Below are 12,614 nucleotides of genomic sequence, written 5' to 3' on the forward strand. Positions count from 1 at the left end.
GAGCTCATAAAGTCATAAAACTTAAAGACCAAACCGTCTTTATATATATATATATATTAATATAATTTATATATATATTAATGGCTTGATTTGGTTTTAATACATTACTATTTTATATAAATATTAATATTTATTATTAATTAATTAATTAAACACCTACAGTATATATATATCTCTCACTCACTCACACATTGTATGACCCACTAGTGGCTTATATATGATATATATAACATCAATAGGACCGCAATTGTTGCGTTAGTCAATAATCCAAACTTAAATGGTGTGTATATTAATAATACAGTGAATAAAATGATATCTTATTTTTATAGATGCGATGACACCCTAAGCGACTGTAACTATCTTTCTTTCTCTCTGTTTTTCCATCACTTTTGATGTCCACCAAAACCGAGACCAACTCCTCGCTGGGTATGAGTGGATATGCGAGCGATAGAGTACTGGATATCGAGATCGCGAAACAAAGTTTCTTGACTTTGGATAACACTTTCGTTCTTACAGATGGTTGAAGAACTTAATTCTGGTTTATCTTTAATTCCCATCAATTTTTTAAACTTTTCCGTCATTTCATTTCCCTTTTCGCCTTCAAATTTCAGTCCATTCCAGCGATTTGTTGCCGAACCCGACGGCTGACTATTACTAGTGGCCAAACTTTTGGTATCATTAGGTGATAACTCCTTATATTATATAATATTTTTTTAAAATAAAAAATAAAATTTCTTCATTTAAAATAATAATAATAATCTAAATTAATAAAATTTGCTAATTATATTAATAAAATCGCGGCAAAAATTATTTTAAAAATTTAATTCCAAAACAAGTAACGATAACATGATTTGTAACTTATAGTCAAACTTAAATAAAGTTAACTTTTTTTTTTTAAAAAAAACACAACACAAAAGTGTATGAAAATAAATCAGTGATATCTATAATAAGCTGCTTTTTGTATGTCGAAAGCGATTTTTAAAAAAATACTATAATTAGAAATTAAGTTATATCACAGTTTTTTTTATTATTAATTTATCTAATTTGTTAAAAATATTTTAACGCCAATAATAGCTACAATAAAGTTGTATTTTTGAACTTTTCTTTGCTTTTTATTAAAAAAAGACTTCGCATATATAGATATATGAAAATATTTAAAAATAAATAAAAAATTGTTATCAGTCACTATCTCTCTCTCTCTCTCTCTCTCTCTCTCTCTCTCTCTCTCTCTCTCTCTTACAAAATAACCACAAAACAAATTAAATCATTTTTTTGTGTGTGAAATATATTTCACTTTTTTCCCATTTAAATATAAATCTGCGATAAAATCATTATTTTGAGGAAATTTCTTGTCTTACGTAAGTCTTCACACTTGAGATTAAAATTGTCTAATCGTTTAGATTAATGTCTAAACTCATCAGTGAATCACTTCAAGGAAACACATAAAAAAAGGCGACCCCTTATAGGTCGAGACCTCTTATGTGATGATAATCTGAGGAGTGTGTGGAGTAATATACAGTATATACTGTATTTATAATATATAAATATAAATAATATAAATATATATATATATATATATATAACATAAAATTTACTTTATTTGCAAAAATATATAATATATATTTTAAAATATAATTGTTATAATATATATCATTTAAATATCCAAAAAGGAAACAATTTGTTTTTAATTAAATTAATTAAATATTATTCATATTGATATTTCATTTACATTATTTGAGAAAATATTTTTGTTGTTAATATATAACTGTTAATTTGCTGTTTTAATTTAAGTTGTTTTGTAATCAAATATAAATTATAATTTTATATCTCGATTTCATATCAAAATATTTATAAAAAAAATTACATAAATTTTTCTTATATTACAGTAGTAGTAGTATTATTATTATTACTGTTTATATTATTTAAGCAACAAATGTCAGTGAAAAATAAATTAAAAAACAAACAAATGAGTCACACTTATCGTAAAACATATCTTTTAGTTTTTTTTATTTAATGAAAATTCAATTTTTTAATCCCATATTTCCTTTAACTAATTTTTTTAAAAAAAAGCCATAACAGCGATATTGCAATAATTTTAAATAAAAGGCAAAAAATATTAAATACTATTTATTTTTTTGTTAAACAGAAAATACTTTAATCTTATTAATCAATTCAATCAATTAAAAGTATATTGACTTTTTCAGATGTGTATTATATTATACTGTGTTTTAGTACATCTCAATAAATAAATAAATTATTTAAATAAAAGCTAATATTATAATTTAGTTTATAAATTATAATATATGATTAATAATATAAAAATAAGCTAGCTAATATAATATAATAGCTAATAATTATTTTAATATATCCTATTTATTAACTATTTTTATCTCACAACAATAATAGATTAATTTAAAGTTAATTTAATTTTTAAGCGCATCTAATGTAATGATTTATTTTTTTGTGTATTAATAATATACAGAATACCGTATATTTTTAATACACTAATAAATTATAGTCTTTAATGCATATTAAACTTATACCATACAGTACCTGTATTTTTAGATATAATTTATTTCAGCTATTGTTAAATCAATAAATACAGTAATAATTACTATCTAAGAATATGTCAAATAAAAAAAAGGTAAAAACAATAAACAGTTTGTAATAAACAATTGCATAATATAAATAAAATTTTGCACTAAACAGTATATACAGTATATAACATACAAATTAAAAATTAAAACAATTAAAAATTTTATTACCTTAACTAAAATAATGTTAAACAATATATTCTAAATAATTGATTAAATATTAGAGATCTAAAAAATTGTTTTTGAATCCTATATTTTATCTAATAGTAAACTAAAACATATAAATAAATTCATAGCAAACCTGTGTATTAGTGTCATCGGTGGCTGTCTCTCGACTCCACAACAGTTTTCGTTTGCGTTGTTGTTCAGCAAATTTCATGGGATTAACTACTCCTGGATTATAATATGTGGGAACAGTTATTCCAGTTTTGGCCTCTACTTGTTGTCTCATTATCTCTAAATTGACTTTGTGTTGACCACCCTTTTCTCCTTTATTAATTACACCACCGATGCCGACATTTTTTATGGTCAATATACTGGAGTCTATTACCTTTGTTTTATCGCATTTATCTATACTATCTTTAACTGTTTGGTCGTCCACTTTCCGGTCCAGTCTTTCTTTACTTGCACTTCGACTTCGAGATTTGCTTCGCTTTGTGTCATGACTTCTATCACGACTTCTTTCTCTACTTCTGTCACAACTCTTATCACGGCTTCTGTCGCGACTTCGACTCCGACTGTGATATCGTTTACGACTATTTTTCGAAGTCGTTGTCGTCTCCTCTCGCTGTCGATGTCTTCTGTCTGATTCATATCGACTATCTTTATGTCTCTCTACTCGCTGGTTGTCATATCTTCTATGGTGTCGATCTCCTCCTCCTCGTCTGTCATATCGATCGCTATCGTACGGACTGTTCCGCGACGACTCATACCTCGTTGATTGTCTCTCGCGATCTCTATCTCTTGTTTGATAACTTCCACCACCACTTCTGTGGTGTGTATCTACTCTTCGATTGTCTCTAACTGATCCATCAATTGGCTGACGCTTGTTGTCTAATGGCTGTCAAAATTAAGTGTTTTTTGCTTTCAATAATAATAACAATAAAAAAGTTAAAATAATAATAATAATAATTGTAGTATACATAAGATATTTACATTGTTTATAACTTATAGACTAAATTTAGCATGCTAAATTTTACAAACAAAAATATATTATTATTATTAAATCAACAAAATTAATTATTTTTAATTATCATATAAATTAATATCATGGTCATATATTAGTATTAGCTAATCCAGGTATAAATGTTAACTTAAAATAATACCTGATGTCTATCAGCCATAGTGTGTCCTGTTTGGGTGTCAATAATAGCTGATCCAATCAATTATTATCATCCAAGTCCTCGACAATCACTGCCACAATAAAAACGCCGATCACTACAAACAACAACAACAACAATAACAACTGTGTATTGGTTTTGGTTGTAAACAATGTGTTGTGTGAAGCGTTATAATAGTGTAAATAACATTGAAATACATGTAAATCATTGACTATTAATATACACTGTATTTCACTCATAGGCTATTGTATACTGTAGTGTATATATCAATAAATTAATAGTCATTGAATAGTAATTAATAAAATGAATAAAATATTATTAATTAATAATAAATTGTTGTGTGTTTTTAAAAATATAACTTTATTTAGTAATTAAATTAATATTAATCATTATCATAATGATTTAGTTAATAATAATAATAATACAGTAATTATAATATTTTAAAAATAACTTTTTCTTTCGCTATTTAAAAGACACTAAAAATTTAGCGATTCTTTAGGTTTTTATGTTTTTTCTTTTGCGAGACTCTGTTCTTCACTCCAATAGCTTCCTCGGTATCGTCGTTATCATCATTTCGACCTCTCTTTCGTTTTTTATTATCTCCGTCAATCATTTCCTGTCAAAAAACAAATATCAAATGTATTGTCAGCAAAGTTACCGATATATATAAATACTAAACGACTCACCGATTTGGCAAAACGTTGAGCTTCGGTAACTCTTTCGTTCAAAAGCATCACCTCTTCCTCTTGGCTCTCAAACAATGGCAACTTTTTGCCAATCAGGTGTTCAATGCGTTGATATAGTTCGACATCGTATTGGCTGACAAAGGTTACAGCCTTACCATAGCGGCCAGCTCTGGCCGTACGGCCGACTCGATGTATATAATCTTTGCTATGGGTCGGTATATCAAAGTTGACGACAACGTCGACGTGCGGAATATCCAGACCTCTCGAGGCCACATCTGTGGCAATCAAAATCGATCGATTCTTGGACTTAAACTTATTCAACGAGCCGAGCCGTTTGGCCTGACTCATCTGTCCGTGCAATGGTATGGCCGTAAAGCCTAGATTTCTTAATAACAGTGCTATTCGTTGAGTATTATTACATGTGTTACAGAAGACCATAAATGAATTGCCAACTAATTCGTTGAGCAGATAAACCAAATACAGGTCCTAAACAATCAAAGTAATGGTTATTTTTTTAAATATTTAATATTGTATTACAAATTACAAACAAACACTATTAATAGCTGACCTTATATTTAACGGGAATAAATAGATAAGACTGTTGTAGACTATCGACCGTTTGATATTTTGATGACACCTCAACCCGTACGGGATCTTTAAGTGACGCTCTCTGCAATTTCTGGACCTTTTTGGTCATTGTTGCCGAAAACATGTACGTATGTCTGTCTTTCGGTATCACTTTCAACAGTTTGTCCACTTCTTGTTCAAAGTCCATATTGAGAATTCTGTCGGCTTCGTCGAGAACCAGATATTTAAGACTTTTCAAATTGAATCCTTTGGTATTTTCCAAATGATCGACCAGTCGGCCCGGAGTGGCCACAATTATATGCGGCTTTTTAGCCAAACTCATCGACTGTGTAATCATATCCATACCGCCGACAATCGTGGCTACAATAGTGTGGTAAATGTAAATTGCATTTATTTATTTATTTATTTTAAATATACATCATTTTTAATATGATGTATATTTCATAAAAACAAAACAAAAATTTACTGCATTTAAGTCCAAAACTTGATCCCAATGCCATCAACTGTTCGCTAATTTGAAAGGCCAACTCACGAGTGGGGGTTAATATCAGACCAAACAACTTATGGGGCGTTTCTAACAACGCCTGAAGTATCGGTATAGAAAAGGCGCCCGTCTTTCCCGAACCCGTTTCGGCCAATCCGATCACATCACGACCTGATCCGATCCGGAAAATTTGTAACCATTAAAAAAAATTATTTTTGAAAATATTAAGAAATGGTTCATACCTTTCAAGGCAAGAGGTATGGCCTGTATCTGAATTTTTGTCGGTTTTTGCCATTTCAATGCTTCACACGCTTCGCACAAGATTTGATTGACGCCCTGAAGACACAGAGAAAACAAAACAGTCAGTCATATCTTATTTATCAAACAATTATGGGATCAAACAAAAAACAAACCAATGAGTGAAAAGTCACTTCTTCTTCCTCTTCTTCTTCTTCTTTAACTTCTTCAACAACTACTTCTTTGTTGTTATCATGAGTCTCGTCGTCGTCTTTTGCTTCCTCTATGTCTTCTTCTTCATCTTCTTCTTCTCCGATTTCTTCATTCAACAGCTGATCCTTTTCAGTGACCACCACTTCTTCGTCGTCACTCATTTTTCGGTGTTTTATATATTTAAAGTTAAATTAAATGTTTGACAAAATGTTTGATGAAATAATTAAATAATTTTAATTAATTAATTAGTTTAAGTAAATAGTATTTCAAAATTAAATGTCAAATATTTTTTTTAATGCAAAACATGTGTTAAAAATATTTTATTATTTTAATAATAATAAACACGAGGTTTGTATTGCAAATTGCAATGTATTTACAACAAAAAATACAAATATAACGTTACTTTTATTTTTAAAAATAAAAATTTACTAATTTGTGCATGCTACTATATGTATAAATTGTAATTATTATTAATGTATATTACTATTTGTATTATGATTTAATTTAAAAAAAAATTATTGACAAATAATTAAATCAATTTATTAATAGTAGAATTTTTTTTTATTGATTTTTAACACTTTTATATTATTTGTATAAAATATTTAGTACACTATTAGTTAATACTAATAGTATTCAATATCCTAATATAACTTAATATTATAAATTATTAATAATTATTTTTGTTTTAAATATTGTCAACTTATGCATTATATATATATATAATATTATTTACTTTTATTTATTTTTGACAAAATATAGTAGTACTGTATTATACAGACTGTATATATAGAATCTTAAAATAACTATTTTAGAAAATTCAAACTAAATTTTTATTGAATTATATACAGTAAGTATAGTATATTTATAATACCTGTATATAAGTCTTATACTGTATTATTTATTTATTAAAATATTTTAAATATAAAAATAGTTTGTATTATAGTTTCGTTACACACTTAATATAAAATTTATTAATTTTAATACCTATTGTACTGTTACAGTACTATTGGGAATTGAGATTAAATATTCATTTCCTATTTGTATATTCCTTTAATAATACATGAATTGAAAGAAAACCTTTAAAAATTATATTTTTATTTCCTATTTTTATTTTATCAATCAATTTAAAATAGTTGAATATATTTTTAACTAAATTTGATTTTCATACATCAAATTTTATCCGGTCATATATATATAATGCATGTAATCAATGTTACAAACACGACAAATGGTGATAATATTTAATTAAATAATTTTTATAAAAAAATAAATAAAACTTTGTGTTGAAATTATTTTTCATATTAAATAATATATAATTTTGTGTTTCGCACGACTATCACCTATAGATGTATTGGTCACTCAGTGGGCGACCGCTTTCGAGAGCCGCCAACAAAGTGATTCACTATTGTTGGAATTGTTGCCCACACTGTTAGGTGTGGCCGCATCGGGACGGTTGACACCATTTCTAATACCGACACTAATCAAGATTGTCATTTTGCCACTACTCAAGATAGTCAATACCATATCAAAAGTTTTCATAATAACCGGATGTTTCTCCTATTTTATAACCATTATTTTACCGCTACTTCTTAAATATTACGGTAATTAAATTAAATTTATTTGGTTTAATGTTTATTATTATTATTATTTAATAATTTTTTGTTGTGACATATTTTTTCTAATTTAAATATTTTTTTAATATTACTTTTTAGGATTAATGCCATTGACTGCAAAATCGGCCGAAAATATGTATTAAAGTTTTTAATTATTATTATTTATTTTCATTTTATTTTTTTTAATAACCATATATTTTTAAATGACATTTATTAATGAGTTTTATAATGACAAAATTATTTATACAATAAAAAATCTTATGTAATTAAATCATAGCAAATAAATAAAACAACAAAAATATATCAATTCATTCATCTTTTGTTTGATCCACTGTCTGATCTTTCTGTTCTTCCTCATCATCATTATCATCATCATCACCATCACTGTTGCTGCCATTGTCATCGCTTTTATCAGATTTGTCTTGTTTATCGGCTAATTAACGACAAACCATAAGATATGAAAAAAATATAAATTTTCAAAATAAATTAAAAACCTTTTTTCAATCTTTTATTCTTCAGTTTCTGTTTTCGTTTCTGTCGTTTTTCTCTCTTCTTTGCCGTCTTTTCTTCAGCTTTTTTCTTGTTATCTTCGACTCTCTTGTAATACTTATTGTCCATCTCTTCCTATGAAATGAAATAAACAAAACAAACAAACAAAAAATCAATTATTAGTTTTTATAAAATTTCAAAATATATATATATATATAAATAAAATACATGTTTAGCCGTATTCTCGATGTGTCTCATTCGGGCGTATTCTTTGCGTCGAAGATGTCGATAGACATGAAACTCTCCACTGCCGGCACCAGCACTTGAACCTGTTATATATGATATGATTAAAAAAAAAGATTGACAACACTTATCATCGGTATCATCATCATCATTGGGGGTGACCATCAAGAAATTGGTTCCCACCCCCCACCCCCCAAAAAAATATGAAAACAAACCCATTATATTGCGGACAAAGTCCGGCGGTTCGGCAAACTTTTTCTCCTTATGTCTTTCGGGTATATCAACGGGTTTGTCCTACAATCGGGGGAGTATAAGACAAAGTGGTATCTACTAGTTATCGTTATCATCATCATCACCATCGCGAAGACATTTTTGATAATATCATTAATAAAAAATACCGGATTTTTCATCAGCTTTTCCAATCTAATCTTCTGGATGTCATATAACGTATAGTTTTTAAATTTTGTGGGTTTATTGCCATCATCTTTGGTGTCCTTATCTTTGTTGTCTTTGTCAGCCATTGTAATCGTCAGTTCTTTCAGAAATTGATCACTTGATTTGTGTCCACTATTGTTGTGATTATTATTATTATTAAAAGTAAATAACATTCAAAAACGTCAACAAACTATTTGTAAACAAAACTATAATAATAATAATAATAAGTAATAATATATTAATAGACTACTAGTGTTGTAAAAGCAATGTTTTTCATACATTTAATGACATTTTATAGCATTAATAGTACTTATTGTTAGCATTGAATGTGTGGTTCATTACAACACTATTTTCAATTTTAATATACAGATTGTGTATAAAAAAAACATTCAAAGCATTGGTTTTTATTTAATGTTATTATCGTTTCGTTTGATTTGATATTTACTTACATCTGATTATTCTTGAAAAGTCTTGGGAAGAAAATGTCTAAAAGAAAGGTTCAGTTCAACGATGATATCGATTTCAAAGAGATCAGAGAAGATGATGTCGAAGAAGATGTAGAAGAAGAAGAAGAAGAAGACAAAACCGCTGAGACATCGGACGCCAAGTTTGGCAAAAAATTCAAGCATACGCTGGACAGCGATGAAGAAGACGACGAAGTGATTTCCGAAAACTATAATGTATTGGACACGGATCAGATCGATGGCCAAGAAGATGCTACCATTGATCAGGACGACGGTATTCGTATTACACCATTCAATATGACAGAAGAACTGGAAACCGGACACTTCGACAAAGAAGGTACTTATATATTCAATAAGGATGAAGATATTCGTGACAATTGGTTGGATCACATCAATTGGCAGAAGCTTAAAGATACGACTGGTGGCGATGGCAGCGAACAGAAAAAATCCGATAACAAAGAAACTGATTCGGAAACAGAGGACAATACGGCCAACATTGATATCTGCGATATATATCGGCAAATGGTTGACCTAATGAAACCGCAGGAAAGTGTCGAACGAACCATTCAACGGTTGGGAAAAATGTTTCCGAAACCGAAACCATCGGATCGGTGGAAGAAAAACAAAGACTTGTCGTTGACTGACAAACAATTGGAGGCAAAAACAAGTTTAGCTAAATTAACTTCGTTGGCCAATTCGGTACTATTGACGGGTGATATGGATATCTATCAGAAAACTTACGAACATTTGGTCTTTACTATGGAAAAGAAGAAAAAGTTGAACAATAATAAAAACGAAACGACAACAACAACTTCTTCTTCGACTATTGAATCCGATATGTTTTCTGATGACTTTGATGTCAATAAAAAACCAGATGATAGTAATGGTGATAATAATGAGATGACGACCACTACTACTACTACTACTACTAGTGATGAAGTGATGTGGGAATTCAAATGGGATGACACCGATGAGGCAAAAGTATTTGGTCCGCACAGTAGCCAACAAATGAATGATTGGGTTACTGAAGGACACTTCGATAAAGGTGTCTATTGTCGACAACTCGGCAAAACTGATTCACAATTTTATAACTCCAAAAGGATTGACTTTGATTTATACACTTAGAAAGAAAAAATTGTTTATCAATATAATAATAATATTAATAAATAAACAAAACATTTCATTAATTAATTTAAATTATTTTCATAGCATTATTATTATACAATTATTATTGATTCCTATATATTAATTGGAAAAAATCATTATTTTTTTGTTTGTTTTTAATTTTAAAAATTCTTTCAAAAATATTAAAATAAGTTTATGTTATGACTTAACTTTAGTAATATACTGTATATAAAATATAATAAACTTACCGTGTTGAACTAACTTTATTGCTAATTTTTTTTATATAGTCAAACACATAGGCAAACAATTTTTAATTGTATGCAAAATGTATGGCAAGTGTAGCAGTTAACTACCTGTGCTATCACTGTAAGTCAACAAAAAAATCACACCTTTTTTCTTAAAGATATCCAACAATGATATAATTGTAACTATAATTGTGGTTAAATTGTTGAACCAATAAAACGAAATCATTTTGTTTTAATGATAATACAAATGTTTTTTTTAATTTTATTATTAAGTTATAAATCGAAAACTGATGGCAACTGAAAGCCTTGCAATTCATGTCATAATTTAGAAAAAAACTTAACATTCAATAATAATAATAATAATAAGATTTAGAAGAGAAACTGCATCTAAAAAAACTCATCAAAGATTGTTTTTTATGGAAAATATAGTGAAAACATATGGAAGTAAATCAACTTAAATATACATAGATTTTGTGTAAAAGTCATTCAATTATAATAATAATTAATTAATTAATTAATAAAAAAATAAAACTAAAATCGAAAGCCTGACTCCGGTATTTGAGAGTTGGGATCAAACTCAAAGGTATTTTCGTTGTTGCCTTTGGGCAACACAATGGGATCCTCTTCATTGTCATCGGAGAAGAATTGGTCAATGATTTCGTACGCTAGTTTGTAGATGTCTTCGTTTTCGTGATTCTGTAGCGGTTCGATTCGGTCGAGTCCACCGCACTTTTCGATTTCGGTAGCAATCGACGCGTACTGAGTGCCGGCCATCTTCAAGACATTCATCAGTGCGTCCAAAACCACTTGAACTACCTGTGCATCTTTGACTGTTAGCAGTACGCACAACGGTTCGATAACACCCTGGTCGACCAGATAAGAGATCTGTGCTTTGCTTCCCGAAATGGTCAGATTGCTTACCGCCCAGGCAGCCTCACGCTGGGTAAGGAACTCACTTTTGGCCAAATGATGTACAATCAATGGTATAAGTCCGGCGTCGATCACTGCCTGGACCTGCTGTTGATTGCCGGCCGTAATATTTGATAGAAACCAAACTGCTTCTTTGTTGATCTTTTCTTTCTGGTGAGTCAATAGATTGTGGAAGTAAGACAATGCGTTACAATTGAGTACCATTTGTGTCTGTTCATCAGTTCCGGTAACTATATTGCCTACAGCTCTCAAGGCGGCTGTTTGTACTTTAACTTCTCGATGATTGAGAAGCGGTACTAAATTGGCTACAATACCGCTATCGATTACTAACTGAATTTGATCGTTGCCACCATCGGTCAGATAGGATACAGCCCAGACTGTGTCCACTAGTATGGCAACGTCGGTATGATTTATCAGATAGGCTAACGCTGGTAACAATCGCTGAATGGTGTCGACTGTTGGCGGCGGATCTTTGTTACGGCAAAGGTTTACTATAACCCACGTCACGTTACGCAGGAATGACAGCGACATATCCGGTTTGATTAGCTCAAGAAGCGGATCGACAACACCTAATTTGATTACATAATCTCGAAGTTGGGGTCCGTCGCCGATGATGTTGCCCAACGCCCAGACGGCCTGCTCGCAGACATTTTCGTTGGGCGAATGAAGTAGTTCGAGAAATATGGGAACCGCGTTGGCTTCGACAACGGCCCGTGTTTGCTGTGCCGTTCCCGACGCTATGTTAGTGAGAGCCCAGGCAGCCTCAAACTGTAGAGCTGGCGATGTTTGCTGTTTGAGACAGTCGACCAAAATCGGTAATATACCCGATCGGATCAGTTCGTCGATCGGCGGGTTTTTATCACTTGACAATAGTTTTCGGGCGGCTTTGACGGCATTCAGCTTTTCATCGATATTATCACTGGCAGCA

General features: G+C 29.9%; 6 protein-coding genes across 6 annotated transcripts in view; 2 read left to right on the forward strand and 4 right to left on the reverse strand.

Annotated features, from left to right (window-relative positions):
- Positions 1–124: 124 nt before the first annotated feature.
- Positions 125–4,116, reverse strand: LOC128964186 (arginine/serine-rich coiled-coil protein 2-like). Its single transcript, XM_054310743.1, has 3 exons — positions 3,920–4,116; positions 2,896–3,654; positions 125–692 (listed from the first exon to the last, which is right to left on the reverse strand). Exons 1-3 carry the CDS (start codon positions 3,935–3,937, stop codon positions 384–386), a joined length of 1,086 nt encoding a protein of 361 aa, XP_054166718.1. The 5' UTR covers positions 3,938–4,116; the 3' UTR covers positions 125–383.
- A 231-nt stretch (positions 4,117–4,347) lies between these two features.
- Positions 4,348–6,384, reverse strand: LOC128964185 (probable ATP-dependent RNA helicase DDX47). Its single transcript, XM_054310742.1, has 6 exons — positions 6,106–6,384; positions 5,935–6,028; positions 5,675–5,863; positions 5,189–5,568; positions 4,621–5,106; positions 4,348–4,550 (listed from the first exon to the last, which is right to left on the reverse strand). Exons 1-6 carry the CDS (start codon positions 6,301–6,303, stop codon positions 4,419–4,421), a joined length of 1,479 nt encoding a protein of 492 aa, XP_054166717.1. The 5' UTR covers positions 6,304–6,384; the 3' UTR covers positions 4,348–4,418.
- A 946-nt stretch (positions 6,385–7,330) lies between these two features.
- LOC128964411 (uncharacterized) lies at positions 7,331–7,898 on the forward strand. The gene is made up of 3 exons (XM_054310999.1): positions 7,331–7,373; positions 7,489–7,743; positions 7,855–7,898. Exons 1-3 carry the CDS (start codon positions 7,340–7,342, stop codon positions 7,896–7,898), a joined length of 333 nt encoding a protein of 110 aa, XP_054166974.1. The 5' UTR covers positions 7,331–7,339.
- A 58-nt stretch (positions 7,899–7,956) lies between these two features.
- Positions 7,957–9,126, reverse strand: LOC128964434 (PRKR-interacting protein 1 homolog). The gene is made up of 5 exons (XM_054311024.1): positions 8,886–9,126; positions 8,703–8,781; positions 8,473–8,573; positions 8,250–8,379; positions 7,957–8,188 (listed from the first exon to the last, which is right to left on the reverse strand). Exons 1-5 carry the CDS (start codon positions 9,093–9,095, stop codon positions 8,064–8,066), a joined length of 645 nt encoding a protein of 214 aa, XP_054166999.1. The 5' UTR covers positions 9,096–9,126; the 3' UTR covers positions 7,957–8,063.
- Positions 9,127–9,259: 133 nt separating this feature from the next.
- On the forward strand, positions 9,260–10,511 carry LOC128964433 (CD2 antigen cytoplasmic tail-binding protein 2 homolog). The gene has a single exon (XM_054311021.1). The coding sequence runs from the start codon at positions 9,405–9,407 to the stop codon at positions 10,509–10,511; it is 1,107 nt and encodes a 368-aa protein (XP_054166996.1). The 5' UTR covers positions 9,260–9,404.
- Positions 10,512–11,212: 701 nt separating this feature from the next.
- LOC128964432 (importin subunit alpha-3-like) overlaps positions 11,213–12,614 on the reverse strand; it is a 2,334-nt gene continuing 932 nt past the window's right edge. Inside the window, exon 3 of the mRNA XM_054311020.1 lies at positions 11,213–12,614. This exon is cut by the window's right edge and continues 272 nt beyond it. Coding sequence (XP_054166995.1) covers positions 11,288–12,614 — 1,327 coding nt within the window. The 3' untranslated portion in view covers positions 11,213–11,287.

Source organism: Oppia nitens, unplaced genomic scaffold (genome assembly GCF_028296485.1).
Source record: "Oppia nitens isolate AA-2021 unplaced genomic scaffold, nextdenovo-longstitch-racon4-pilon3 scaffold8_pilon_pilon_pilon, whole genome shotgun sequence".
Taxonomy (NCBI): domain Eukaryota; kingdom Metazoa; phylum Arthropoda; class Arachnida; order Sarcoptiformes; family Oppiidae; genus Oppia; species Oppia nitens.

What these genes read in the sequence shown, in the direction of transcription:
- LOC128964434 (XM_054311024.1), bottom strand. Translation starts at nt 9,095, where the DNA reads ATGTTATTTACTTTTAATAATAATAATAATCACAACAATAGTGGACAC. An exon ending in AAAAGCTGATGAAAAATCCG is followed by an intron (nt 8,782 to 8,885) that starts GTATTTTTTATT and finishes CCCCGATTGTAG; the next exon opens with GACAAACCCGTTGATATACC. An exon ending in TCGAGAATACGGCTAAACAT is followed by an intron (nt 8,380 to 8,472) that starts GTATTTTATTTA and finishes TTCATTTCATAG; the next exon opens with GAAGAGATGGACAATAAGTA.
- LOC128964433 (XM_054311021.1), top strand. Translation starts at nt 9,405, where the DNA reads ATGTCTAAAAGAAAGGTTCAGTTCAACGATGATATCGATTTCAAAGAG.
- LOC128964185 (XM_054310742.1), bottom strand. Translation starts at nt 6,303, where the DNA reads ATGAGTGACGACGAAGAAGTGGTGGTCACTGAAAAGGATCAGCTGTTG. An exon ending in CATACCTCTTGCCTTGAAAG is followed by an intron (nt 5,864 to 5,934) that starts GTATGAACCATT and finishes GGATCGGATCAG; the next exon opens with GTCGTGATGTGATCGGATTG. An exon ending in TTATTCCCGTTAAATATAAG is followed by an intron (nt 5,107 to 5,188) that starts GTCAGCTATTAA and finishes TTGATTGTTTAG; the next exon opens with GACCTGTATTTGGTTTATCT.
- LOC128964411 (XM_054310999.1), top strand. Translation starts at nt 7,340, where the DNA reads ATGCATGTAATCAATGTTACAAACACGACAAATG. An exon ending in TGTTACAAACACGACAAATG is followed by an intron (nt 7,374 to 7,488) that starts GTGATAATATTT and finishes TATCACCTATAG; the next exon opens with ATGTATTGGTCACTCAGTGG. An exon ending in GCTACTTCTTAAATATTACG is followed by an intron (nt 7,744 to 7,854) that starts GTAATTAAATTA and finishes ATTACTTTTTAG; the next exon opens with GATTAATGCCATTGACTGCA.
- LOC128964186 (XM_054310743.1), bottom strand. An exon ending in CCGATGACACTAATACACAG is followed by an intron (nt 693 to 2,895) that starts GTTTGCTATGAA and finishes ATATAATATAAG; the next exon opens with GAGTTATCACCTAATGATAC.